General features: G+C 39.7%; 1 protein-coding gene and 1 long non-coding RNA gene across 2 annotated transcripts in view; one reads left to right on the top strand and one right to left on the bottom strand.

Annotated features, from left to right (window-relative positions):
- The window catches only part of BTAF1 (B-TFIID TATA-box binding protein associated factor 1), a 41977-nt gene extending 19033 nt beyond the window's left edge, over positions 1-22944 (bottom strand). Inside the window, exons 1-13 of the mRNA XM_063163462.1 lie at positions 22872-22944; positions 13630-13753; positions 12474-12588; positions 9974-10120; positions 7909-8072; positions 7481-7617; positions 6719-6830; positions 5359-5427; positions 2920-3009; positions 1823-1918; positions 1404-1580; positions 751-891; positions 508-632 (exon numbers count right to left, since the gene is read on the bottom strand). Coding sequence (XP_063019532.1) covers positions 508-632; positions 751-891; positions 1404-1580; positions 1823-1918; positions 2920-3009; positions 5359-5427; positions 6719-6830; positions 7481-7617; positions 7909-8072; positions 9974-10120; positions 12474-12588; positions 13630-13753; positions 22872-22885 — 1511 coding nt within the window. The 5' untranslated portion in view covers positions 22886-22944. The remainder of the gene's footprint in view (positions 1-507; positions 633-750; positions 892-1403; positions 1581-1822; positions 1919-2919; positions 3010-5358; positions 5428-6718; positions 6831-7480; positions 7618-7908; positions 8073-9973; positions 10121-12473; positions 12589-13629; positions 13754-22871) is intronic.
- A 930-nt stretch (positions 22945-23874) lies between these two features.
- Positions 23875-26123, top strand: LOC134421955 (uncharacterized). Its single transcript, XR_010028704.1, has 4 exons — positions 23875-24118; positions 24479-24718; positions 25837-25996; positions 26093-26123. It is a non-coding gene; the product is annotated as an uncharacterized LOC134421955 (long non-coding RNA).
- The last annotated feature ends 1265 nt before the right edge of the window (positions 26124-27388 follow it).

Below are 27388 nucleotides of genomic sequence, written 5' to 3'. Positions count from 1 at the left end.
ACTAGGCAGCATCATCAACCAGTCACAGAATTACTGGTTGTACTACTGATGTGAATTTATGTTTGTAGCTTATTTCAGAACTGTTCCAATAGTAAAGTTCTACAGGCTCATGAATGTGTTGCAATAAACAGTTTGGTCTCGTCTGGAGTTTTGTCTGTTCCTTGTTAAAAAACAAGATGTTTGTGGGCAGGACCACCATGAATGAAGCAAATATCATTTACTAAAACAACCAAGATAAATGGACAGAGACAGACGTGGGGGGAGGGGAGCCACATATAAACCATGTCTAGTACACTTCTTAATTCCTTTGCTGCATTTCACTAATGTCATCAAAATAGAAGCACTGTCGTAACCTTCACTTCATGGAAAAACCAGAGCAGAAATAAAATACTGAGTTACATTAATCATCTCCTTGGTACATGATTTGAAAGAAACTGGTAATTCCAATTTGACAGTAAGTGGACACTCAGACCTGTAATAATGAAGAAAAACTAACTGAAAAGTTACCTGCATTTGCGGACCTGAGGGTAAGTCAGAAGGGATGAAAGAAGGATCATGATACTGTTTGTGGAAGCTGTCAAGTCATCCAACTCCAGAAGTGCATCCCACAAGGTATTAAGAATAAAAGGCACCTACACAAATAAGCAGAGGAGGTTTATCATTAAAAAAAAACAACAACAAAACCAGTGCTGCCTCTAAGTGTTATTTTCTTTACTTAGACCAAAAGTGAACCTAAAATAGTTCAGTCACCTTCTGAGACTGAAGTTGGACCAGGCTTTCCACTACTGGTACTAAAGATGCTGCAGCAACAGCTCGGACATCATCATCCAGATCTTGCAGACCTTCAATTATTGCAGGCAACACTTTAGGCAATAAAGTGTTGATCATGTCCTGCCAAAAAGATCAAAAGCATTTTTACACCAAAAAAGCTTATAATGATACAATCTACTAAGATGCATTCTGTGTGTGTGAATGAACCTGTTTCAAAGGGATGGTACAGATCCAACATCGTAATCAAGTATTTTTAAGTTACCATTCATGAAATCAAACATAGGTTATAAATTTAATGAACTGTAAATCAGCTCAGTTTTGGTATAAACAAAGCTCAGTGTCTACAGAATAATACCACAGACAGTCTAACCTTCTTGTAAGACTCTGCTCTGTTACCTGCATATGAGAATACCACCAAGACCAGGCAGGCATTTCTAATGTTTTCTGCAAGCACAGCTTGCACTATATACTTGCAGCATGGATACAGAAGTGCAGTCACACATCTCAACCCACAGGACTGCACTGCAAGCAATCTTGCTTTATCACACTTAGCTACTGTTCATCCACATCCTCTACTTTGAGCAGAGATTTTTGATCCCAAGCTCTCTACAATTTGTCACGAGGGTTATTACCTGACGTACTGCCAAAGCATACTTGATTCCTAGGAGACCACCGTGTCTCACTTCCCACTGCTCCTGTGTAAGCAGCTTCAGGAGAACATCCACAGTTTTATGAACACCAGTTTCATTCATGTGTTTCAATACTACTCCCAAAGTCTGAGCACAAGTCTCACGTACTGGTGCCACTACCTAGGAAAAAGTAAACGATAAAACAGATACTTCTGTATGAAATTTGACTTTAAGAGAGATGACCAAACTGCTGTACAAACAAGGTGAAGTTCATGTATCAGCTACCTTTTAATAAGCATCTCTGAGCAGTTCTAACAGGCACATGCAGCAGCACTACAAAAGGCACAGCTAAGCTGCTGCAGTGTTATCTCCTGCAGAAGCCTGCTGATCTACCTGTTCATGCAAAGGTAACTTAAACTTACTTCATCTGAAACAAAGTCTCCAAATCTGTCTAGTGCAAACACACAAAGAAGTCTAATAACCAAGTCTTCTAGCCACTCCTGATGCTGCTGAATCATCTGTAAGAAGAGAAAAGTTTAACACCTTGACTACACTTATTCATAAAGCATTTCTGATACGCTTACTTTAGCTAAAATCTGTAAAAGACATGACAACTAATGCTCACATTGACTCAATTATTATTAACATCATAACCTGGATGTTTTCTTCTCTAAAAACAGTACTTTTATCAAAGGCTAGTGTCCTGCTTTCAGCTGGGACAGAGTTGGGTTTTTTCTCAATAGCTGGTACAGCGCTGTGTTCTGGACTCAGTGTAAGAATAATGGTGACACCACACTGGAGTTTTGGTTGCTGCTACATTATGCTGACCTAAGTCAGAGACTTCTGAATGTCTCATGCTCTGCCAGTGAGGAGGGCATACATAGCAGGTTTTGAAGCTAGCTGGAGTACACACATTTTCCATAAATAGTTAAGAAATGGTTTAAAGTATTTTATACTTTTATTTGTATTTATACCACAAGCTCTTCCAGCTGCTTCTACAGCAAGGGAGTCAGTAGGAATCTGGATGAAATTCACTATTAGTAAACAAGCTATTATTGTCAGGATATTTTAAAAAAATTATTGTCCTTTTAAAAAGACTAATTCTTTTTCTCATAATAAAGAGAGCCAGTTGATAGAGTCCTCTTACTATTTAAGCAAGGAGAGTTAAATGGTCTGAGACACTACCAGAGTAACACAATTAACTTGTCAATTTTGTTTCAGTACAGTCTTACCAGGACTTGAAAACAGTATATTCTAATATGGAAGATAATGTTTAATAACTTTATACACAACCAACATATTAATGGCTAATTCTACAGTAGTACTGGGCTCTGCATAAGCCTTTTAAAAACAAACAATGCTTTGTCAGTGCACACAGTGATGTCATACAGATGATTCTGAACAGAGAAGTCTTGATATTATTCCCCCATATCACACACCTATGGCACAGTAATTTAAGAAGTCTCTTTTCTAAGCTTCATTTAAGTAAAATATTAAGTTTACATGACTGGAAACTTACCTCCTCTAAAGAGCTATCTCCCATTTTACCACCACTTTTACCATGAGCTTTAAGTATCTCTCTCAGTCCAGTACCTGCACCATGTCGAACCTAAGAAAGTGAAGCAAAAAGTCAATAAATAAAATATTAGGGGACAGAAGACAAAACCCATGCTGGAAAATTGAAATAGTACTACTGTATTCTTAACAGAGATGTTTCAAGAGCTGCAGAACTAGCACTACTTAGACTTGTGGCAATTTTAAAATCAAACCACCTATTAAAATATTCACCTGTCCAAAAATCAAACTTCTTTACTCCAGGTATTTGCCAGCTTATGAACAGAAGCAATTAAGAACTGCTTCTATTTTCTAACACATTATGACATCTGCAGCAACACAGCCAACATTCATTTACTTTTGAAAACTAGTGCCATAGTGGCACTAGTTGTCAAAGAGAAGTTTGAAGATATTACTGTTTTTATTAAGTTTATAAGCTAAAGCAAATACATATTATTATAGTTTCAAGCACTTCATGTTTAATATTTTCTATCACTCTCTGTATTGCTTAAACAGAGTTTGGATCCTCACTGAGTATTCTGGAGTCTGCAAAACAAATTTCTGGGAATTACTATTCTGCATAACATTTCCCAAGCAATATGGGAAAGCAAATTATAGGCACATGCATGCTCTCACCAAACTTGAACAGTTGAACACACTAGGAAGAGTTCTGGAAGTAAGAAAAGACCAGTAGAAAGATGTGCTAAAGACACACCCGTTTCTGGGATTTCTGATACCTAACTGCACTAGCAATTGGCTTTCCTTCTGTTGAGTGAAGGAAAGCTCACTCAAGAGATATGCAAAGCTGCAAAAGCAGAGTTTTGAACTGGGCTCTCATTGAGAGGCCATTACATAAGTTAGAGGAGAATAAACACTTTTTTTAGGAACAGCTCAGATACATGTTTGTTGCTAGCAGAAAATGGTTGCATTTCATTTCATGGCAGTAACAACTAGAACTGAGTACTTGGTAGCTCCTCCCTTCACCAGAACATCTTACAGGAAATGCAAACATATATGACCCCTATGTACAGCTCAGTGCCTGCTGGTTAAAGCTATAAGCAAGCCAATAAAAAAACAGAGTCTAGTCTTAAAATCCTAACTGGTCATAAATCCAAGACAGATCATGGGCTAGGTTTTAAAAGTCAAAAGAAGGAGACTTTGATAGCTGATGTCTCAGCTTCTGCAAATACAAACCAGCAAGACACAAATGTATAAAGGCAATAGCAGTAGTAGGATTCATGCTGCCTGACTTCAGCTGCCTGTGAGCGTGGCAAGCAGTCTGAAGCAGTCACCCAGGTGACCCCTAGACATTGCAAGATGCTGCCAAAGAGCCACTTTAAACGTACATTTTGAGGCAGGTTAGCCTGTTTTTCACCCAGAACATACTGAAATAATGATTCTGTATTGATCTACCTCCCCTGTTAAGATACAGGTGCCTTATATCAAATGTACTAAGAAAGCTATGAGAACATCTACATACCAGAAGACAAGTGGACCTGGCCTTCAACTGCAAACAGCCTGCTTTCAAATAAGGTGAGGCTTTTTAGCTCAGGTGCAGTGATGTGCCACACAAATATAATGATTCTTTTTCTGGGACCAAAATAATTGTGCTGGCTGCATATGATCTATCTCTGTTTCCAAGTTTGAGAGCAAGCTGGCTCTGCTCATACTGACATCACCGAGACTGTGCTACAGATACACATAAGGATGTTAGAGTTGCTGTTAATATTTAACCCTTCACAAGATCAACTCAAGAAAATGAAGTTAGTTGACAACAGTTATGTCCACCTTCTGCACAAGTTGTTAGACCATTATCAGCTACTTCATATTTTTACCTGAAATTTCTACCAAAGTTTGTGGACAACTGTATAAGGACTGAATAAAAAGGTGAGTAGAACCATTTTGAATCTTGAAAATAAATTGTCTAAGCAACCAAACATATAGCTTTTGTAGTTATTAAAGGATTGATTCCCCTTCCTTTGCTACTAGCATAGCATTAGACAAACATACCACTGTTGCCAGCAACACTCACATAATATTCCTTAAAGTCTTGATGAACCCAAGTTTAATTGCTTTGTGTTTTCACCATAGATTGATGTGATTTTATTTTGCTTGAATTTCAACACTCCCATAACTCTCACTTATATAATGATTATTTTCATATCTTTCTCACTCTCCACAAGTATACATTACACGTTTTCCATTCCCCTTTAAATGAGTCTAAAAAACACTTAAGTTTGCTAGAAGCAAATTTGTCTTGGCTATGTAATCTGTATGCATAAATGATTTAAATGTTGATATCTGGCAAAATTCTCTCAAGTTCTACACATACAACATTTGCATTTCTGTTAAAGCCCTTTTTAAAAAACCATTAGCTCCACCTTAAATTGTCTAAGTGTCTTACCTCCCAAGAAGGGTTAAAGAGATCATTGCACACCTCTTCACAAAAGCTTTCCAGAGGCCATTCATTTGCCTAAATCCATAAAAAAAATATTAAGTATGAGATTGAAAAAGAGAGGAATCATGAACAAACACTTCTTATATTGTTGTCTGTGCATACTTCAATGGCATACAAAAAACTCCAAAAGCATAAGTACTTTTTATCATTACTGGACAGAACTGAAAAAACAATCTTCCTCCCCAGCTCAGAAACTTCACTGATTAGCACTGGATCTCTTAAGAAGTTCATGAAGTTTCTGTTGACAGTGTAACCTCTTCTCTATGGGAATTAATTTTGATGCTCTGGAATTCACCTTTCCTTTAGAAACCATGCCAAAGAAGAAAATTAAGCAGAGTTTCTTATTCTACCCAGTGATCCTTTAAATTTATGAAGTTTGCCTTCAAAGAGCATAACAGGTAAGTCTCAGTTTGAAAACACACTACATTAATGAAATTGGGTCAATGAATCCAGCAATAAACAGCACCCTTTTCCAAACACATTCTACTTTTTGAAAACCAAAGGATATCCACTATCTCAAGATTTTTTACAAGGAAACTGACATGACTGTGGAAAGAAATTTTTACCCCATTAGTAAGTTCACATCATCACATACACAGAGCAACTGGAAGGCATTTAAAAACCAGCAGCTATTCAGCCTGTAGTTATTAATACTTCAGATTAATTTTCCAACCATTTTTTATGCAAATAAAATTTTAATTACTGAACTATGTCTGGAAAGCTATTTTTGTAGGATACAGACTTCTCTAGATAAAGTCTTCTCAAATAAACTTCTATGCATCATTTATATTCTGGTTTAGCATTTCTTAATTTTTAGCTTTTCAGTCTGTTGAAACAAATAAGAAGTTTTTTCCAAGACTAAGGTAATTGTTTTAATCTTCAACTATTAAAGATAGAATCTAATTCTAAATTAAGCCTAATTAAAGTACAGCAAAGATTAAATAAAGATTAAATAAGCATTTAGATCAAATTATTTGTGGCTCACTGTAATCCTACCATGTAAGTGTTTAGCACAGTTTTCCAGTTTAATACCCAGGTCTGACACCTGTAGCCACCTACTCATGTTAATTTGGGTCACAAACTGCTACCAAAGGATTAAATGTGTTTTCTTCCTCAATGCTGTAACAGTTAGAAGCTCACTTGCTTCATTATGTTAAAAGTAAGCTGGCCATGACATTCTTCATTCCACTTGCCTGAATGCTAAATGGACTAAAGAATTTGGGGCACATGAAGGAATTTTGTTTCAAATTACTTTGCTGAAAAACTGAATGATCTCTCCTGCTAACAGCAGTACAATACATCATACCTCTTCCTGAGCATTTTCTACCAATGTTTTTGAGTCTGTGGCAGGCTGGTTGATGACAACATTTGCAACTTTTCTTCTTTTTTCTTCTGGCTCCCCATCAGTGCTATCATTGCTGAGAAGGAGCAAGTACATGTTTATGAACTCAAGGTATGCTTTAAGGCAAGTAATTACATCTACAACTGATGTCTTCAGATACAATAAAGTATGGCAAGAATACAAAACAAACAGGCTTAGCACTGTGAAATATGCAAGTTAGCTGAGTTTATATGTAAAGCCAAAAAATGCAGTGAGGAGACAGTAGAACGCTGTCCCAAATTCATAATCTGTCTCAGATTTATCCAAGAAACCCAGCAATTCCTAAATAAGATCAAGAATTTTGTTCATCATTCATTATGAACACAGTAGATACAATAATGTGCCACTATAAACTACAGTGAAGAACATAGCACACATCAGAAAACTGTATCCTAAATTTTCAGTTGCTCATTTTCTTAGAATCCCCTGTTTTCATGCATTATTCTCAAGCCATATTTAATAACCACACATTTCAGCTGTAGCATTCCATTATGTCAAGATGCCTCTGAAGCTGGGTCCTCAACAAAGCTCTCCTAGGAACAAGCACTGCATGCAAACTTTCCACCATCAGCACAATTAGCACATAAGAGATTTAAGATGCAAAGACTGTAGGAAGTTTCTCAACAGATAAATCAAATCACAATCCCAGCTTAACAGAAATAAAAGGAAACCAGTTCACTATTATACCTCTTCTCATTAGCTTCCACTGCATCTCTGGATCTTTGCTTTGCAAATAGCTTAGCCATTCTTTTGGCTTTATTCTTTTGTCTATTGCTCATACCAGCTCGAAATTCTGAGTCAATTAACTCAGCAGCCTGAAGAGTCTGAAAGAAAAGTCATTCATTGTCAATTCTTCTTATGATGGAAGTCCTGAAAAATTCTCAAACCCACAATGCTCTCAACTTCCCCAACCCTCCATTTCAAACATTTCAGCAGTTTGACATGAAATAATACTAACAAGCAACTATGGGATGTAAGAACTGAGGAAGCCAAAGCACACTACATTAGATGCCAATCATCTTAGTTAAAACAGAAATGCTGTAACCACAGAAGCTCAAATACAGCAAACCCACTGTATTATTTCTTGCAGTCAAATAGCCCAAGGTTTTACCTACAGGTTGTTTGTTTACTAGTAAAACTGGAGAAGGAGAATAGTCCAAATCTTCATCATTGAACAGATCCTCAGTATTCATTCCAATTGCAGCACCCATATCTAAGCCAAGTTTCTTTTGCAGCAGTTTCCTCTGTCGTGCTATCCTCTCTTTAGGATCAATTTCACCTTAAAAAGGGATTTTAAAAGAAGATGTGTCAGATTTCCAACTGGATATTTTACTGATGACTTGCTCAATGTACATAACAAAGCCAAAATGTACAGGATTAAATTGCACTTGGCTAATACAATCTGCTAAGACAAATCACATTGATACCAGGAAGACCTCTTCTGCTACTGTAACTACACAAGTACTTCAACTGTGATTGAGCAAGGTTCATTTTGGAAATCAAAAGATGCCACCTCAAGAATGCCTGATGTTTCAACACTAACTATAGAACACCTAGGCTTCGGGAGCACCTACAATTGCATTAAAAATACAAGATTTTAGCACCCAAGTAGAATAAAACCTCCAAGCAACCCAAAACCTGTAACTGGTAGGGCTGTCAGACTTCACTTCACATGCACAGTACAGAAATCAGTCAGAAGGAGTTGTTGTTTTCGTTTGTTGGTGTTGTGGTGGGATTTTTTTTTCAATTACTAGCAAAAATTTTTAAGTAGATGACCAATATTGATACAATTCTGGGGTGTACACCAGGTTGAATAGTAACTAGTAGTTAATATTGTGTATACTAGTAAGTTTTTTAAACTGCATTTAACTGACAAGCAAAGACAAGCAACTTCCATTCTTTAAAAAATATTTTTGCTTTTAACATCATCTCAGGAATAATTATCAAAGGCTGCTAATTCTAAAGATTAAGTTACATTATGTCCATTTATGTTGTCTACTTACTTGAAAAGGGAAATTGCTACAGAACACAGAAGAGAAAGCAGACTGTACATTTTCTCATGAATAAAAAAAGCAGCAACTAAGGATTTTTGTTTCATTTTCTTATTTTTTTCATATTGTATTTCTTATTTATTTTCATATAAACTTCAAGGATGAAATCATGTGACATTGGAATAAATATCAGGCTTCTATGAACTGAAGTGTTGGGTTTCATTAGACGAGGTGGAACTCGTACACCACTTTATTAATCTAGCTTAAAAGATGGCACGCAATAAATTAGCAACCTGCCTGAAGAGACAGGACACTGCTCAAGTTTCAGCAGCCACATGCTCTGCTCCTTGCTGAGCTACTGATCTTCTGAGCACCCTGCACAGAACCCATCACACACAGGGAACAAAGGAATCAGGGCTACACAGTCAGATTCTTATCAAAAGCATTACTTAATTTGGTGCAGAAACTGGTAGATGGCCTGGAACTAAGAACAGGGAAGTACAGTAATAACAAAAAATAGCTTAGATTAAAATAATTCAGTGCCATTACACTGACAAACCAACTCTCAGCTAAAAAAAAAAAAAAAAAAAGAAAAATGTTAGACAAGTCACTTGAAACAAAAAACACAGGCACTGGTATTTGATCTTCCAACTTTGTCAGTCCTATCACAGTATTTTCCATGCAGTCTTTCTATACTTGAAACCTTCAAGCTTTTAAATAAGGCACATCCTACTTCTGTATGTGGGAACACTGTTCAGGTAAAGAACAAGCAGTGAAGTGCCTGCCCCTTCTAAAAATGTCTACAGAAATCTTTGATGCTTTCAGTTTTCCACCCCTTCTTCCCCACTGTATACACAGTAATACTGCTATGGCAAAAACTTAAACAAACAATACATCCCTCCTAAAAAACTGTTACTTGAGGAAGAAAATACAAACCACACACTGGGGAATAGGTTCTACCATTATTTCCTGACATTATTTTGCTATGGCAAAAACCTAAACAAACAATACATCCCTCCTAAAAAACTGTGTTACTTGAGGAAGAAAATACAAACCACACATTGGGGAATAGGTTCTGCCATTATTTCCTAACATTCTGAGAATCCATGGGTGGCTAGAGTCATAATGCTGCCAAAACAAACTTTTTCAAATCACTAAGTTTTCTTGTCTGCAAGTAAAATCTAGATACCTGATTTATCATCTTGGACTTCAAACTCTGCCCCAGCAGATCCAAGAAGAGATGCACCATGTTTCAACAAGCGACAGATATCAAATCTGTCAAAGCGCAACCGGTCTGTGGAAGGTGAATCTTCATTGGGACTTTCTGAGCCTGGTTCTAGGTAGGAAATAAAAATAATATTAAGGACAACATGATGAAATTTTTGTCCAAAATTCTGGCACAAGATTAAGGAAAAACAAGATATAATATCTCTCCTCCAAAGAATCAGCAGACATACAGCATTTTAATTCAAAGTATAAAGGCTCCATTTTCACAAAGACAAACTGAAATAGGTCACTAAATGTACCTGAAGAGAAAAAAAAAATGTTTTTCCCTTGATAAATTTAGCTTTTAAAATCTTGGACACTGACCTACAGGTCTTCTCTGTACACACAGGGCCAGCTTACAGTTTTGAACTGCACACAGCTCACAAACAGTATCACAAACACACCAACACTGCTGTGTGTCCCTACCAGCCAAGCATCCAAAGCTGGGAAGCTAGAGAGTGCCTAAACAGGTGTGGGAGAAAGGGCTGCTGATGCCCAGCTGTGAGCTCTTCTCAAACAGTACCTTTTTCTTAAGCACACAATAATCTTTTCAATTTCATTAACAATCTGATAGGCAGAGGTGCCAGAACTGGACAATTAATTTTAAAGGGTGCTGTACTCTAAGACTAACAGGTTCCCCAACTTCCATGTACAAAGGGCATGCTAGAAGTAATCCCTGAACTAGACAAGTGAAATGAACTTCTCTCCTTGGTAATACAGAGTAGACAGTAGCAAAATTCCCACCTGTGGTAGAAGAGGTTGAAACTAGATGATCTTTAAGGTTTTTTCCAATTCAAACTATTCTATGATTCTATAACCAATTGATTAAGCATATGGATAAATATTACTCACTGGGAAAGAGAATTGCTCTGGAAAAAAACACCTTTTAATAACCTGATTATCAATGTCCTTAAAGAGCTGCCACAAGTGGATAGAGGGCATCCAGTGAACATAATACATTCAAAAGCTTTTGGCAAAGATTCATATGAAAGAATAAATCAAAAGAACCAAGTTAGCACAGAGCTGGGGAGAACATCCTTTTACAAACTGAAAGGTAAAAATTAGTTCTGGAGTCCTCTGGGGCACCAATCCTTTCATTGATGGAAAAGACATTCACTAATGCACTCTTCTCCAAGCACACAGGTGACACCAAACTCTTTTGGGTAGCCTAAAGTCACAATGGCACTAAGGAATCCAAGAAGGACTCTCAGAACAGACTAACGGGCAAATAAGTACACAAGGTGTAAAATGAATAATCTAAACCATGCCTACACAACACAGCATTCAATAAAAATCTTGGAGGCATTTCTGACAGCTTTCTGTACTCATCTGTTTACTGAGCAGTGAAAGCCAGGGCAGACAAAGTACTGGGTCTCACCAGGAAGGACACTGATGGCAGGACAAAGCACATCATTTTGTCACTATGTGTAAATTTCAGTACTCTAGAGATGTAGGTAGACTGTGTGGAGTTCTGTGCATCTCATGGAGGACACAAGTAAGAGAAAGCACAGAGAAAAAAAAGTTACCTAAAAGACAAAGCAGCTTGTGAGGAAAGATTGAAGAGAATGCAAACCTTCAATATGAAGAGCAGTTGATTGAGGAGAGCAAATATGATGGTTTACAAAAATAAGGACAATGGACAAGAAAAATGCAGAACTTGCTTGTCAAATTGAAAGCCAACAGAACTGGGAGGCACCAAGTGAAACAAATATGAGATCACCTCAAACAGATGTGAGTTTCATTGATGCTGTTTTAGGGTGTGTATGTGTCTGGTTTTAAACAAGTCAGTGAATTTCTGGAACCTGCACCACAAAGCTGTGAACACAGACAGTACCAATGGATTTGGACAAAATCATTTAGTCCATAATTCAACAATTAAGGAAACTAACATCCCTAACACGATGATTTCAGATGAAAAGAAACAGAACAGACAAGCAAACTGCCATCTCACCTTCCTCAGAAAGGTGCTCAGATTAAGGGAATAGAGAAGAAAAGAGTTTCTGCAAACTATCATGACAAAGTTGATTGGTTAAACATATTACCATTTTACAAGCTACTCCTTTTCTTTATAAAAGCTTTATGAGAGTACAAAGGACAAGAACAGGAATTATGAAAGAAATAAAGGTCAGGAGCATCTAAAGCCAAAGAGGTTTACTTATAGTCCTACTTCACAGAATCATAGAATAGTCTGAGTTGGAAGGGACCCACAAGGATCATCGAGTGCAGCTCTTAAGTGAGTGGCCCAAATAGAGACTGAACCCCTGACCTTGGCATTATTAGCACCCTGCTCCAAACAACTTACGGGCAAATAAAACTTTACACTCATAAAAAACCAAATGACACAGATGCCTTGAAAAGTCTCATATCACAGATGGTTTGCATAAGACAAACAATGAGTTATACACAATGAGTTTAAGGAGCACCTTGTTTTGATCTTGGAGTTGGATTCCACTCAGGTACATTTTTCACTATTGCTTCGACAGCCTGGCCAGCCGCAATACGAGTATCCCAATTCGTGCTTCTTAAATACACTAACACCTTGAAGGAGAGATTAATAATAAGTATTTGCTCAAAATGTACTTCCAAAACAATCCATCAGCTGTTATGTTCTATTAAAACACAATTACTTTAATGCTATGACTTAATAAAACATTCAGAACAACAATATAAAGGACAAAAAAAAAAAAAAAAACCAAGAAATGTCACCTGCCTTCTCTATATTGGTCACTGCTTAGCAGAACACTTGCCAGAGACAGACCTTAAGACTTTATAAGATATATTTAGTCCAATCAGTTAAACTGAAACTTTATTTCCTCCAGGTACTGAACAAGGCTTGAGACATGTTTTTATTTTTTGGGTTGGTTGGTTTGTTGCTGTCTTTTTCTATAAGGAAGTGTTCAAAATTGCTTAACAGACCTTAAAACCCTGAAGTAATTTAACCCAAGAAGAGATACAACATGGGTCACTTGAAGCAATATATGATCTTCTAAACTAATTTATCACTATGTCACACATCTGGAAAAACTATTTCTTCCTCTGAAAGCAGTTTGATATTCGTGATTCCTTGGCCACTCTGTTGATAGCATCAATTGTGGTGACAGCACCTGTTCCATAAGAACAGAACTGAGGTCACTGAGCCATCTCCACCTGTCAGAGATGGACTATTTCTGGTGGTTTTACTAGACTTGGTCAGACTGAAGTCTCAAGCTAATGGAAAACTCTTCCCAATTTCCTTTTAAAGACATGCAGCCTCTTTTTTAATGTTTTATCACACAAGTAATAACCTTTAAAGGCAAGTGAAAAAATCTTTGTAAGGCAGCAGAGCTTCTCTTTATAGAACAAGCTCTGAACTTACAGCAAATGCTGAATATCAATACTGAATGCTAAGTGAAACCTCACATAATCATTTCAGAAGCTGACAGAACAGTACCTTAAACAGAAGCAGCCCCTAATTTTCTTCATTCTCTTACTTTTGAAAAACCCAAGACCACAATGCATTTTCTTCTTCCCACAGAAGCACATCCCTTTAAACTAGTTTGATTCTCACCATTCAAGTACTAGGGAAAAATATATGCTTACTTTAGATAAGAGATTATTCAGTTCATGAGGATGCAGTTTCACTACTTCCCCAAGTTGCTGTGCAGCTGCTTTTCTTGTTACAGGTGTTGTCCCAGTGTCCAGTAAAATAAAGAGACGATCGAGCCTAAATGTGATTGACAAAAACCGAAAAGTTATGCTATTCATAGCTCAGTTGTCCATTTCTATTAATATTCCCCCACATTTTGCAGTTTATGTAACTCAAAGAGAAGAGATGTCTGTCTGAAGACTGTCAGTTGGCAGAGTGAATAATGTACTATTTTTCTAACACTAAGCATAGCTGTTTTAAAAGCACATTTAATTTGGCAACAAAAAAAGCAACAGTAAGAAAGGCTAGTTTAAAAAATCTTCAGTTACAAGAAAAAAATTAATTGCTCCTGTCTTTGTTCTGTGATATAACATTTTCAATCTTGAAACAAATATGTTGTGAGTGATCATCAAATTCTATTTGATAGAAAAAGCAGAGGGCTCAGCTGCTCCTATTGCACATTATCACTTCTATTGACAACACAGCCTATTATCTGCAACACCAAACTCTGCCTCTCCAGGATGACAAGTTTTTACTTTTCACATCTTTTCCCCCTAATTACCTGAAATACACAAAACCAAACCTCTTGTATTTACAGCTTGCAAGTCATCTGATGCTTCTGCTCTTCCCTCAAAATACAGGGATTTAACCAGCAGATCTGTTTCCACAGTAACTCTGTATTTAGTGAAAGACTCCAATCATCTATTTGTAGAACAATTCATTTCTTCCTTGTTTAGTTACTGAATGAGAAATAAAGCCTGTCTTTATGTATATATTCACATAACAATCTAGATACTCAAATCCATGACTGGAGTTTCAAGTATTCATTATTCCCTTACTATCAGTGGTTGATCAGAGCTCTCTAATGAGTGCCAAGTTTATGCTTTAGTTATTGGGCAGTATGAGGTTATTACTGAGTATCAATCTAGAACCTGTTCACACAGTGCAATAAAAACAGTTCACTCCAGCTTTACACAAAAGTACTCCTCCAAGAACTGCAACAATACAAAACCAGACCTTGCACAGCAGTGAAGCTCACCTAGAACAGCCTGGCACAATAAAGATACAGGTATCCTGGACAACCTGTCTTCATAACCACACACCCTTGGTTTGAGCACACACAGGAAATAACAAATGCCTTGTCCCTGTTAGTCTGTTGCTACTAATTACATTTCATGTAAATTGCCTTTGACATTAGATCAAAAAATATAAAAAGAAAAAAAAAACCACCAAAACCTCTTTCCAACAACACTGGATTTTGTATTTTCTTTGGCATGCTTAAACTGCACTTAATCCTGAGTTTATCTTAATGGGTTCACAATACGATAGGAATTGCAGTGCAGGGCCAAGGTAATACCAAAACCCAAATACTCTCATAACTGGGGGTATTAGATTAAGTATTCATTAGATTTAAAATAATTATAACTTTTTAGACAATTCTGCTATCTGCCATCCCAGAAATAATTCTCTTCCTACTACTAAAATAGGTGAACTTATTTCAATCTTTGTAGATTAAAACTAAAGTTTCAATTGCTATGATTTACTAGTTAGAAAGTTGTTTTAAAATCCCAAAAATTAAACCCTAGATATATGAAATCCAGCAATTTTGTCTGATCATACAGTCAAGGAGAAAAAAGCTTTACAGATCCAACACTTCTGAATCCCTGATAGTGGACTAGTCATGAGAAACATACCAGGTACCTCATTAGCTGTCAGTATTTTTTCTCCTGTACTTTTGGCAGTAATAACCCAACCTGATTTGCAGCGGTCACTATTTTTCAATACCAAACACAGAGGCTTTGAGAAGAACCACTGTTTGCTCCAACTTGCCTGTTCTCACCCCTTTCATTCTTCTGCTCTCTGTGAAACTTTGGTGTTCCATACTCAGGTTTGCCATATAGTACCACAGCTCCTTCAATTATCAAATTATCTTTTTTTATCTCAAAATCAAGCACCATGTGTAACTGTGACCACTTCCCCAGCTAGAACTCTTCATGAGTCAAAACAGGAGGAAACCACTAAGTCAGCCTACCCTCAAAAACTCAACCTGAATTCCAGACGTAGTTACAACACTACATCTCCACTCCTAAAACCCACAACTTTCTGAAGCTATGTTACCTGCAAAATACAGCTTGTTTTCTTGGAGTTTTCCTTAACCTACAGTGTGCTTGGTTTGGAATTTGTTATTTTAAACTGTAATCTGCTTAACTTACACACAAATGCAAACCAAACAAAAAAAATCTTTCACTTGTCTGACATCACTACAGGAAGGTTTCAGCTTTCAACTGCAGCAAAATACATGGAAACAGGATTAGCAAACACAGCCAACATCTGACTAACAGTAGTGCTGGTCACACTAATCATTCTCTTTTCCTCCCGCAGAAGGATGCAAAACTCCCAAACTGATATTTTGGAGCTATTAAGATTTTCAAAATGAGTGCTGGTGTTGCTGCAGCAGAGTATGGCAGAGCCTGAATTCTGCAAGAGTTGGAAGGGTAGCACTGAAAAAGTTGTCTGTGATCAGCAGTGCTAGTTGGTTTGTTTTTCAAATTAAAGCTTTCAGATTGAGTTTCATTAAGAATGGAAAAAAAACACTAAAAATTCCAAACTACTTAGTTTTGAGTACCTGCAGTTTAAAAAGGAAGTTCTGACAAGGTTTTCATTTTCAGAACAAACTAGCAGCCTCTGAACAAGTTACTAAAGCCAAAGAGAACCAAGTTTTCTAGTGGCATGTGGTTCTCTGCTGCTCATGCTAGACAGTGCTGTAAACAGGGCACCACGTGCCTCACATCATTCCCAGAAGTGTGAAGCAGTGTGGTAGAGGGAGATGCTCTACAATGCAGATAAGGTTTTTAATTATTTTATTAAATCTGTCAACTCCATCCAAAAAATTGTTCTAAGCCTATGGAAGACAAAAACAAACAACAGAAACACAAGGAATACTTTGGGGAAAAAAAGATTAAAACAAAAAATGTTTATAAATTATTATGAAAAATAATTGTAAATTATTATGAAAATTGAAATACCAATGCATGCTAAAAATTAAAGATACCTCTAAAACTACTTCTGCTGCAATCAGAACTTAAAAATACCAAGTTCTTCACTTTTAATTCTTAAACAATGGTTCATATCCTTCTGTCATCCTCCAATCCCATGTTAACTACTTCTCATCAATGGGACAGCAACCATACACACCTTTGATATGAACTCATGCTGTGTGAGCAAGCACAAAGCACTACCTGGCTCAAAGAGATCATTTCTTCCTCTCACTTCAGAAATTCAAGATTTTTCTAGTCTCTGTTGAAGTGTATCAGCAAGACACAACTGAGAGCAACAACTCAAGGTTCTTATGATCAGCACTCCACTCAATTTTTTCTTGTAAGAAACACCTTTTACACTGTGTCCATTAGAAATGTTTCTGACACAGACATCAATGCAGGTGCTTCAGAAGAAACACCACTATCATCTGAGATGCTTCACCTCCAGAAGAGTCACCACACCCAGGTGGGGGCACTCTCCAGGTACCACAGTGATTCCACCTCTGGTCACCAGTTTTGCACATTCAGCATTGAACCAGGCTAGACATGACCCTCAGCCAGGCACAGGAGGCAAATGCTGCAATGAATGACATGTTCTGTTCCTCATGCTGATCTGCAGATCTTTGCTGCTGCCCCAAACAGAGGGCTGATCTCCATTTGAAGGGCCAGTTGTCATACTATTTAAAGTGAACTTCATGGCACTCCTGAGGAAACAGGATGGCGTGGATTTGAGAGCCCTTCAGCTCCAGAGGCATTACAAAGCTAGTAGCTGCATAATTAATGTCAAGATACAGGTGTAAGCTACAGTCTCTTCAAAATGTTTGCTAAAGAACATACCTGCAGCTGCGTTGTATAAAGATCCCAACTGTCTCAGTGTAAGTGTTCTGGCTGGACTGGGTGCCCACAGGACTTGAGATGATGAAACTTTCCATTTGTTGCTTTCAGTGAGTGGAGGCTTAAAAGGAACAGTGACCTGATCACTGCTGCCCATGAAACAATCTGTTTGAACTTTTACATCTCTGTGCCCCAGCATGTTAAACTATCCTGAGAGTAATCTCTAATAGTAAAGGACATCTGGTAAGAACACCTTGCAACTACCTCTGCATATCCCCCAAGCCATGAAAATTGTGTGACTACAAAAAACCCTCAGTGGCATAGTCCCTGGAACAGTAATGTCAAGCTCTGCCTAGAGCTCTTTGAAAAGCTGCTAGCTAGCACCCATCAGAAGGCAAGGGAATCCTCTTAGGAGTTGATATTTCCAACATCCAGAAAACTTCCTCCCAGGCACTATTTCTTAATACAGAAATAGCCCAGACACCCTGAAAACATCCCTAAATTAAACTTTAAACTTGACAAGGGTGAAATCCAACCGAAGTTCTAATGGAGTCTGACTTTTCTTGTTGACCTGACAGCCCTCTGCTGTCACTTCATCATTTGGTCAAATCCCAGCTTGGTCAGCTCTTAACACTCACTCACATGAACAGTTAAGTAATCAAATAAGCAACTTTCAAATATAGAATCAGCCAGTAAGAGGAAAAAAAAAAACACTCAACAGAATTCAGAACAAGACCCAGAAGTGCAATGATACACAAAGAATGGATTGTGATTTTACTTCTCCTAGGTGTGCAAACAGTTATGAAGGTGGGACTGTGGACAATGAAGAAATCTTGTTTCCTACACAGCAGCTGAAGTAACATCTGGAATGAAACAACAGCTCCAAGACCACACCAGGTCACAGTACCATACACTGCATATGGAATCCAACCAAATGCTAAAATTAGTATAATTGATTCCATATGGACTATGTATTTCATGAATGACCTACAACTTCATGCTGTACAAGTTTTACTTGTTAACTATTACATATGTATCTGCAACTAACAATGCACTCCAAAATGGGACCAATTACATTACAAAACCTGGGAGAGAGAATTGCAAGTTGAAGCAGCTGTCAGGACAGACTAACACAAGATGTGTATCAGTAAGCTACAAAGTGAACACCTCAGTGACTATTCAAATTCCATCTGCTGGAGCAGGTTGGCATTCTTATCAGCACACAATCCTGACTTTCAATTTTCAGTCCATTAGAAAAGTGTGTGTAAGAAACTGAGAGCTCTGTCTCATTTGGGCAGCAGGGCACATGCCAGCTCTGCTTCCCCCCTTCCCATGGCTGTATCAGCCCTCCCACAAAGAGCGGCACAGAAGGGCAGTCCCCTGTTCTGGTCCTCAAGTTAATCTCCACCAACAAGGGAAGAGTTACATTATTCTTCCCCCCGTTTGAGTCTGAACTCCCATAAGCACATTGGTTCTAGAACATCTATTCCAATGCTTTGGGCACAGGCCTTTAAGCAGCAGTGAACACATACTTGCTCAGGTTAACTCCTGCTTTTTATGCAAGAGCAGCCATGAAGTAATAGCTTCCACAGAAGCTAAAAGCTGAATTCTTCACAGAGAAAGTCTGTGATAACCTCAAAAAGATTCCTAAAAGGTATGCAGTGCACATAAGAGATTTTGGATGTAGTATTCAGTTTGAAATTTTCCAACAGTAATGATACCAGCCAGTGCAGCCACTTGTTCTTGGGAAGTCACAGCCCCACACTTCAACAGCTGAGAGCAATACATGGGGCCTGCTTAGGTCACAAGAGCTTTACTCTCACAGTCTTTTGACATTATTTGTTTTAAAATAAAAACTAGGTTCCTAATCTATATATTACAAGTCATACAGAAATTCAAGTAAACAAAACCACTGGAAACTCTAGAAAACAGTATTAATCTTACACAGATCAAATCAAGAATGGGTTGCAAGAGCAGCAAATAATGCTCTCAATATTTCTGTAAGGAACTGTCTTGAATATGCCCTGAAGAGGTTGCCTTCAAGGTATTTCAGGGAGAACTTAAAGGATACACCAACTAAAATAAAATTGTTTACTCTTAATGTACCTTAAGAGTACATTAAGAGTAAACAATTTTATTTTAGTTGGTGTATCCTTTAAGTTCTAATTTTAGACTAATTAGACTCCTAATTTTAAAACATTTACATTTTAAAAGTACATTGGTTCTCCCTCATACTGCAAAGGCACTCAAAACAGGAGAAAGGCATTAACACCTTGGTGCTAGAATAACATGAGGTGCCTTTGAACACATTAAGAAACTGGAAAAAAGTTTTATTAGATACTTAAAGACCATTTTATTACCTACTGCAACTCTACTATCCTGAGTAATCTATGAGTTGTCATCCTCTTAGAAGTACTACTTTCCCTTCTGAAGTATGTCAAAAGATCACTGGTGAGCCACTGCAATTGTTCACTTGGATCATGCACTTTGTAGGAATGAAGCTGAACCAAAACTTTTCACTTCCTTTTTTCTTTCTCAGTTCCACTATCAAAAACATTGGGATATTTTTTATTAGCTATGCAAACATTATACCACTTCATCTGTAAGATAATGTTAAGTGACAGAAGCTAAGGCCTACCACATGACACATTCACAGAAGGAATACCAACCTTCCCACCCACCTATCCCTGCTTCTGGAGGATTGTGTTCATCAGTCTCCCCAGCATAAACTACCAAAGAGATGAACATGTACAGTGCAAAGATTCTGCAACATCTTTTGGGATGAGGTATCTACTGTTTCACTTTATGTCTGTTTTCTAGAGCATCAACACAGATGCTTTATAGAAGGAGGTCTTCAACCCATGTAACATCAAATGCAGAATTAAATACCAGACTTTTTTGTCAATAGGTTACAATTAGTTACAATTACTTTTAACATGACCTTACTAATAGCAAAGCTGCAATTTCTCAATCTAATATGAAGGTATTTTAAAGCATTCACTATGTTTTTTTGGATCTCCCTCAACAGATTAGAGTTTTGAGAAAGGTTTTCAACTGACAAAAAAGCAAAAACTAAAATTTCTGGGAAAACAACCACCTGATATTTTATTGGTTTAAGAATGTAAAACTACTCCAACCCTCACTTTCAAAAAAAGATATTTTTAAAATAGCTGCTCCAATAGAGAACTATGCCTAATGAAATGATTGTTAATAGTAATGCCTGGTATGCAGTCCACAAGGTCTGTGGGCTTTTCAGAAAGATTAAATTGAGTCAGCCTCTTCCTCGCTCTCCAAACTTGTATAGGTACAGAGGCATTCAACAATGAAATATTACAGTAGTCCATAAAAAAAAGTAACTGTAACTACCTAGAGGAAAAGTGGAATTAGAACAGATGATGGACCAACTAAACTGAACAAAAAATAGATATGTGGTTTATTACAAGTGCACAAATAATTATTTGTAATATGTCTGAAAGGAAAGGACCTTTGAAGCTCAATGTTCTGAAGTAAAAGGTGAAGAAAGGTTTCTTTATTTACAAAAGCAGCACTGACACTGTATCGGTGCTCCTATGGTCCAGCAGCAGAAAGGAAACTCAGCTTATCAGGAGCTGCTGTCTAACTTCAAAGGGAGAGAGACAGACAAAATTTACACATTATCACTTCTTACAATTACAGAAACATTGGTGCACACCAGGAATAGCCAAGATGTTACAGCACTGTGAAACATGTATTCTTTTACCTAAGTTACACGTGAAGCTGAAACGACTCTGAATCGACTCACCAGTATTACAGCACCTCTGCTGACGTTCAGTACCTTGTGCTCAGTTGTGCAACATTCGGATACTACAACTATCATCTGAAGCAATATAGAACAATACTAACACACCAACTTTCAATGCTTCACGTTGAATCTTAGAATGAGACACATCTAGTTTTACTTTCAGTTCCCAAAAGGTGTTAAGTAAATCTCTGTACTGCTGCTTTCCACTAAAGCAGCCTTGGTAACTGAAATGGAATGCAGCTTTAGAGCAGCCACAGCCTCAGCACACAGTGAAAAGCTCTATCTTGATATTCCTGTTAGCCCCCATATCACATGTACATTAGCAAAGTTGGTTAAGCAGACTGATCAGACCTAATGTAATTAGACAACTCCTCTACTTTACATGATGACTTATTTTAACATACACGGTAATCTTGTTACAGCAATCCTCACTACTTCCACGTTCTTATGGACAGATTTGGGGGATGAGAAAAAGCCACAACAAACATATAACAAGTTGACAAAAAAATAAGAGTAGAATAAAACAAAGGGATACTCTGTAGAAACCACAAAGCTTAAAATAAAACACCTGCTACTAGAAGTCCCTAAAAGGTGCATTGCTGCCATTATTTTTGATGAAGAATGGGTTTCCATTATAAATGTGCACACCTTTACCTTGCTACATAGAATCGCAAACTTATTCACACTGAAATTCTGTGCTACTGAAACAGAATTTACTTTTGTGATAGCACTTTGGAAGTACAGATACTATAACACGTGAGTTGGAGCTAATCTATCACAAGCTTAATTTGGATTTATAGTTTCCTTTCAATTATCCTGTTCGGAAGCTTAACCCGCCCGTTTCACACACACACACACACACAAAAAAAAAAAAAAAAAAAAAAAAAAAAAAAAAAAAAAAAAAAAGAAAGGAAAAAAAAAAAAAAAAAAGAAAAACAACCCCAGGAATTTGTGCTCAGCATTTTTTATAAAACAGCGCTGTTAAGACACACCTCTGTATCTGTGAATGCTTTAAACGCTGGCACACCCCAGAGCACATGTGTGCAAGCAGATACTGCCCAACATTTTGAGGCAGAGCCAGAATCCACGGATCACTTTTCTCCATGAAAGCCTATTTTATTTTGGTTACTTTACAACTGAGGGCTCTGAAACGCAAAAACAGTTCCTTGCCAGTTTTTGGGACTCGATATCCTAATTTCCTACTCCCTAGCAGTTTAACCACCCTAGGAAAGACTGGCCAGCAAAACGAAGGTGTCGAATTCGGGAGGAAGCCCGAGACGCCCCAGGCAGAGCTCCTGCGGGCCGAGGGAGGAGGGGGCACGGGAGTCACCGCAGGGAGGATACAAACCCAGGCTCCAGAGCACGCAGCCACCCCCAGGCCCCGGCGGGGCGGCCTTGCCGAGGTCTCCGCGGGCTCCCGAAGCCAAAGGAGACGGAACGTGGGCACCCCTTCCCCCCCCCGCACGAGGCCACACGGAGAGCCGGGAGCGCCGGGTCGCCGCTGTCGGCCCTACCTCCCCCATTCTTCCCAGCTCCCACCGACCTGGAGACGGCCATGGCCGCCCGGAGCCGGGCCGGGCTGACGGCGGGCGGCGGGACGGGGGGGCCGGGGTGCTGCCCCGGCGGAGGGCGCTGGGCCTCGCTCGGGCCTGGGGCGCCGCACCCGGCCTCGGCCCCGCCGGCGATCCGCGGGCAGCGGCTGAGCGCGGCAGAGGCCGGCGGCGGTCGGAGTGTCGCTCCCCCGGGCGGGGCGGCGGCGGCGTGGGCGGCAGCGGCGAAGGACCCTCAGAGCGCGGGTTAAAGCCTCGATTCCCCCATCACCGGGGCGAAGCCCAATGCCTGGTTTTATATGAGCAGCCATCTTGTATTTATTCCCTTCCTCCATGAGAGCCGCTTCCTGATTGGCAAGAGCGCCCAGCCGCAGCCAATGGCGGGAGCGCTTCTAAGAGCAAGGAGGGCGGGAGCGCGCAGCGCCCGCACTGAGCAGGATCGGCCATGGAGCCCGCCGGGCCGGCTGGGGGGAACGCTGGCCTGTGCCGGGGCGTTCCATCTGCAGGGCGATGGAGGGGGGCGAACTCAAAGGAGAGCACCCCAGTCCCGAACCCCGAGGGGAGAACAGGACGCGAGAACGCGGAGTAAACGCTTTCCCTTCCATGTCCACTGGGTGGTGGCCCCTCTGCCCCACGAACAGGGCGGGACAGCGCAGTCGGTATTCGCCGAACCAACGCCGCACCTCCCTCTTGCCGAGGTCCCCCGTCCATCGACCATGTCCGGTGCTGCGGCGCGAAGTCGCTGCCCGTGGGACTACAACTCCCGGCATGCCCTGCGCTGTGGCCGGGCTCGGTCGCGCGGCCCCGCCGTCCTTGCGGGCGGGTGGGCGCCGCTCTGGAGCCCCCGCAGTGAGGGGCGCCTGTGGCACTGCGGGCTGGTACCGCAGAGGGGCCATGGCACACGAGGGTGGCAACACCCCAGGGTTATTAAATGTCGCCGGCCACGCCAGGCAACGACGGGACGGCTGGTCCGGCTCTGTGAGGGGCCACGTTCTTTCCCGCTCTCTCTGCCGTCGCCCTGGCTGGGACAGCGGCTCGTCCTCCCTCCCAGCCGGGCGGGCCCCGGGCGATGCTGAAGGATCCTGGAATCCCGCCCGGCAGTGCCCCTTGTTCCCGGCAGGCACACCAGGCTCCCAAGTGCTCGCTATCAGCTTCCATCAGATCCAGATTAAGAAATTAGCCTTCGACTAATCATTTAAATTAATGGTCCCAGACTGGTACATAAAGTTAGCTGACGCAGGTAACCTTTCATGTGATAAATTGGAAACAAAATAATAGATTTTTTTTTCTTCCTGTGATGGCATAAACTTGGATAAACACATGAATTTGCATAGTGCTGTATGATAAAGTTTTCCTCTGAAGCCCATTGTGCTGTGCATGTTTCACACCCAACCCTTCTCCAAGGATTTCTGCTCGCCCAGCCTTTCTGGTTGCTCTCCCTCTCCCCTGAGAGTTAACTCTTTATGTATGGGCTCACTCATTCCGTTCCCACGAGCACATATTCCAAACAGACATTCTACTGCTGTGTGCATTATCACTGTCTTTTGACAGTTCTTTCAGGGCACTGGGATAATGCTTCAATCTGCCCTTCTCCGTGCAGGTCCCGCCTAGACTTCAGCCTTTCCTAAAGTATGCTCGGGGCGCTGCTTTCCTGCCTGTCTCTTCTGTCCTTTGGTGGGAGCACGGTGGCAGCTGGAAACTGGCATTGAAGTGGCCCCAAACACTGGCAATGAGAGTCAGCCTGAGGCCTCTGAGCACAGAGTGTGGCCAGAGCAAAGCACAGACCTGTTTTGCAGTGGTGTTCGTGGGTTTTGTCACACTGCTACGCTCAATGACCCAGGTAATGCCTTTTGCTTGTCATGGTTCTGATGCTACCTAGTAACTACCTTCAAATAGCTCAATATACCTTCTGTAGCTGAATACACACAAAACGTACAGTGGATTTAGCTGGAGGCCAAGGGCCTCTCACCAGAGTACTCCATAAACTCCCCACACCTTCCTTTCTGCCATCCCATACCCTCGTTGCAGGTGCACCTGCCTGGGTACCTGCCCATGATCCCAGGCACATGCCTGCCCCTGTTCTCTGTGTGTACATGTTTGATTTAGCTGTGCATGGGAGGGAAGCAGGGAATTGGGGCAGGGAGTAGCAAGGAGCAGACTGAGGGTGGAGATATTTTCCTGGTATGTTTGATGCTGTTGACATGGATGTATAGCAAACATCCCTGATAGTATATCCGTGTTTGTTTAGCCAGGAATCAGCAGCCATCCTGTCATCTGTGGCAGTTATTGAAATGATCCTCAGGTGATGTTTCCAATTCTAACATCCTATTTCCTCTAAGGTTCTTTAGAAACAGTTTTAATAGCAGTCAAGGCAGAGGGCACATCAAACATGAAATAAAGTTTGTTTTGAACAGCTCCTACCTGATAAAAATAAATGCAGGGAAGATATTGGTGGTGGGTCACATGCACTGAGTACTTACTGAAATTATGATAAACTGCACTTCCAGCAAAACAATCTGCAAAAGACAGAAAGAATGATCTGTTATAGCAGGCATTCTGGACAAACACAATTCATTCAAGTATCACATCATATATATTTGTATTTTGATGTGACATTTATGTAAAGCACATCATTCACTTGTATCTTCTGCTCAATCCTTTCCCTATACCCTATGAAAACTAATTCTTCTTTGTCCATGCATCTGTTCAGTGCCTCTGTAAGTCACACCAATTTTGTTTGCAATTTTTATTGACCTATTTTTCAAGGAGTACCTATACATTTCCTTCCCTCTTCTGTTAAAAGATCCCCCCCTGAAAATCTGTTGTGTGCCAGTATACTCTCCCCAACCTGCTCCTAAATTAAATGAAACTCAATAATTTCACTCCTTTAATATGTTTTAATCAGTACTTCCTGCATTCATCTCAACTGTTTTTATTTTCCTTTCTTCCTCCTGCCAGCTGTGTTCACCTGCAGACTCTTATTGCTTGGGCTGCAGATTCCCAGTGACAGCAGCTCAGGTATGGGCCCTGTTGGCTGCCAGAGCCCAGGCAGAACGTGGTGCAGCCTCCAAGAGCTCCAGCTGTGCAAACAGCAGATGACAGAGGCGCCGTTTTTCAGGTAGAATCCCCCTGATTACACCTGACATAACATAATCTTTTACATGTTCTGGAATTTTAGAAGACCAACTTCCAATTATTTTTTTGTGTCCTGAAGGTTTGTAGATTTGTATTGCTCTGGATCACACCAGCCTCTCTGTACTGGTAGGTATAACATTTGCTGCCTTCTGGTCTGATAAAAAAATATTATTATTTTCATAACAGCTTACATGTATCTTCGTGTCTATGTTACTTGATTTCCAAATTCCCTTGGAAATCTTGCCAGAAGACAAGCTAGTCTTAGAAGCTTGTCCCTGCCATTTCTGGGAGATACATTTCTGCAGAATGAACTGATGCAGGTAAACTGTGCAGGTTCTTTCCAACATGTATTTCTTAAAAATACTTTCTGTTCTGAGGTCTGCAAACTAACTAGATATCTTGTAGACAATTTCTAACATTTAAACTTTAAAATTCTTGTTTGTTTTTATATATTTAACTGCTTTTTCTTCGAGTATTATCTAATCTTCCTTGTTCTTATTTGACATTTTATCTCTGTAGGTTAGGCCCTTCTTTAGCAGTGTTGTTAAAATCAGAGTTCTGATTGCTGAAGGATTTTTTTTCTTGAGTAATCTCTTTTTTCTTGCTAGATAATAGTGTCTCTTGCTATTCTGCTTGATTTTTATTTAAAGGTGTATTTATTTTTTCACTAGTTTCCATGCCAACTCTCACGGCTTTTAATTGTCTTATTTTTATTCCAAGGAGTTTTTTTAGTAGCGGCACAACCTTCTCAAAAGCCTCTTAATAGAAAGTCATATTGTTCATGGCCTTCCTTTTAAGTTCTTCACAGTAAGTGCTGGTGGCTGGATGCTGACTGACAGCTCAGATACCAAGGAAGTGCTGGATTCTGAGACAAACCAGGGCAAAGCATTGCCACCCACAACATGATGGGCTTCAGTTTCTCAACATCAAACAGGATTGCAATAACCACTGGGTAGTGAAAATCACCAACATCTAAAAGATTCCCAATGTCACCAGAGCTGTGTAATTATCTCATTAGATTTCATTACCTCTGATCATATTTTACATTGTCAATTTTAGACAATTTTCCCGAGTGAGAGGCTCATGATATGGCAGAGAGGGAAAACTTGTGTTTCTTTTCTTGTGGATTTCTGCTCTCAGGAATTTTATCTCATGAGGTGGCACAGACTTGTTCAGAAGTGTTGCTTCTTGCTCATCTCCATTTTAAAGAGATATTCTGTACAACTGATCAACCTTGTTGTACAAGGTTGTACAACCACCTTGTTTTTGGTAGCCATGGACTATAATTTCTTCAGCATTTAGTTCCATGATCATGAACTTCCCATTTTCTAACTCAGCTCTACTTTCCACCCTATCTTATAACACACGGAGACAT

The sequence above is a fragment of the Melospiza melodia genome, chromosome 9 (genome assembly GCF_035770615.1).
Source record: "Melospiza melodia melodia isolate bMelMel2 chromosome 9, bMelMel2.pri, whole genome shotgun sequence".
Taxonomy (NCBI): Eukaryota; Metazoa; Chordata; class Aves; order Passeriformes; family Passerellidae; genus Melospiza; species Melospiza melodia.
Note: the sequence above shows the minus strand (reverse complement) of the source record. Positions and strands in the feature narration are given on the sequence as shown.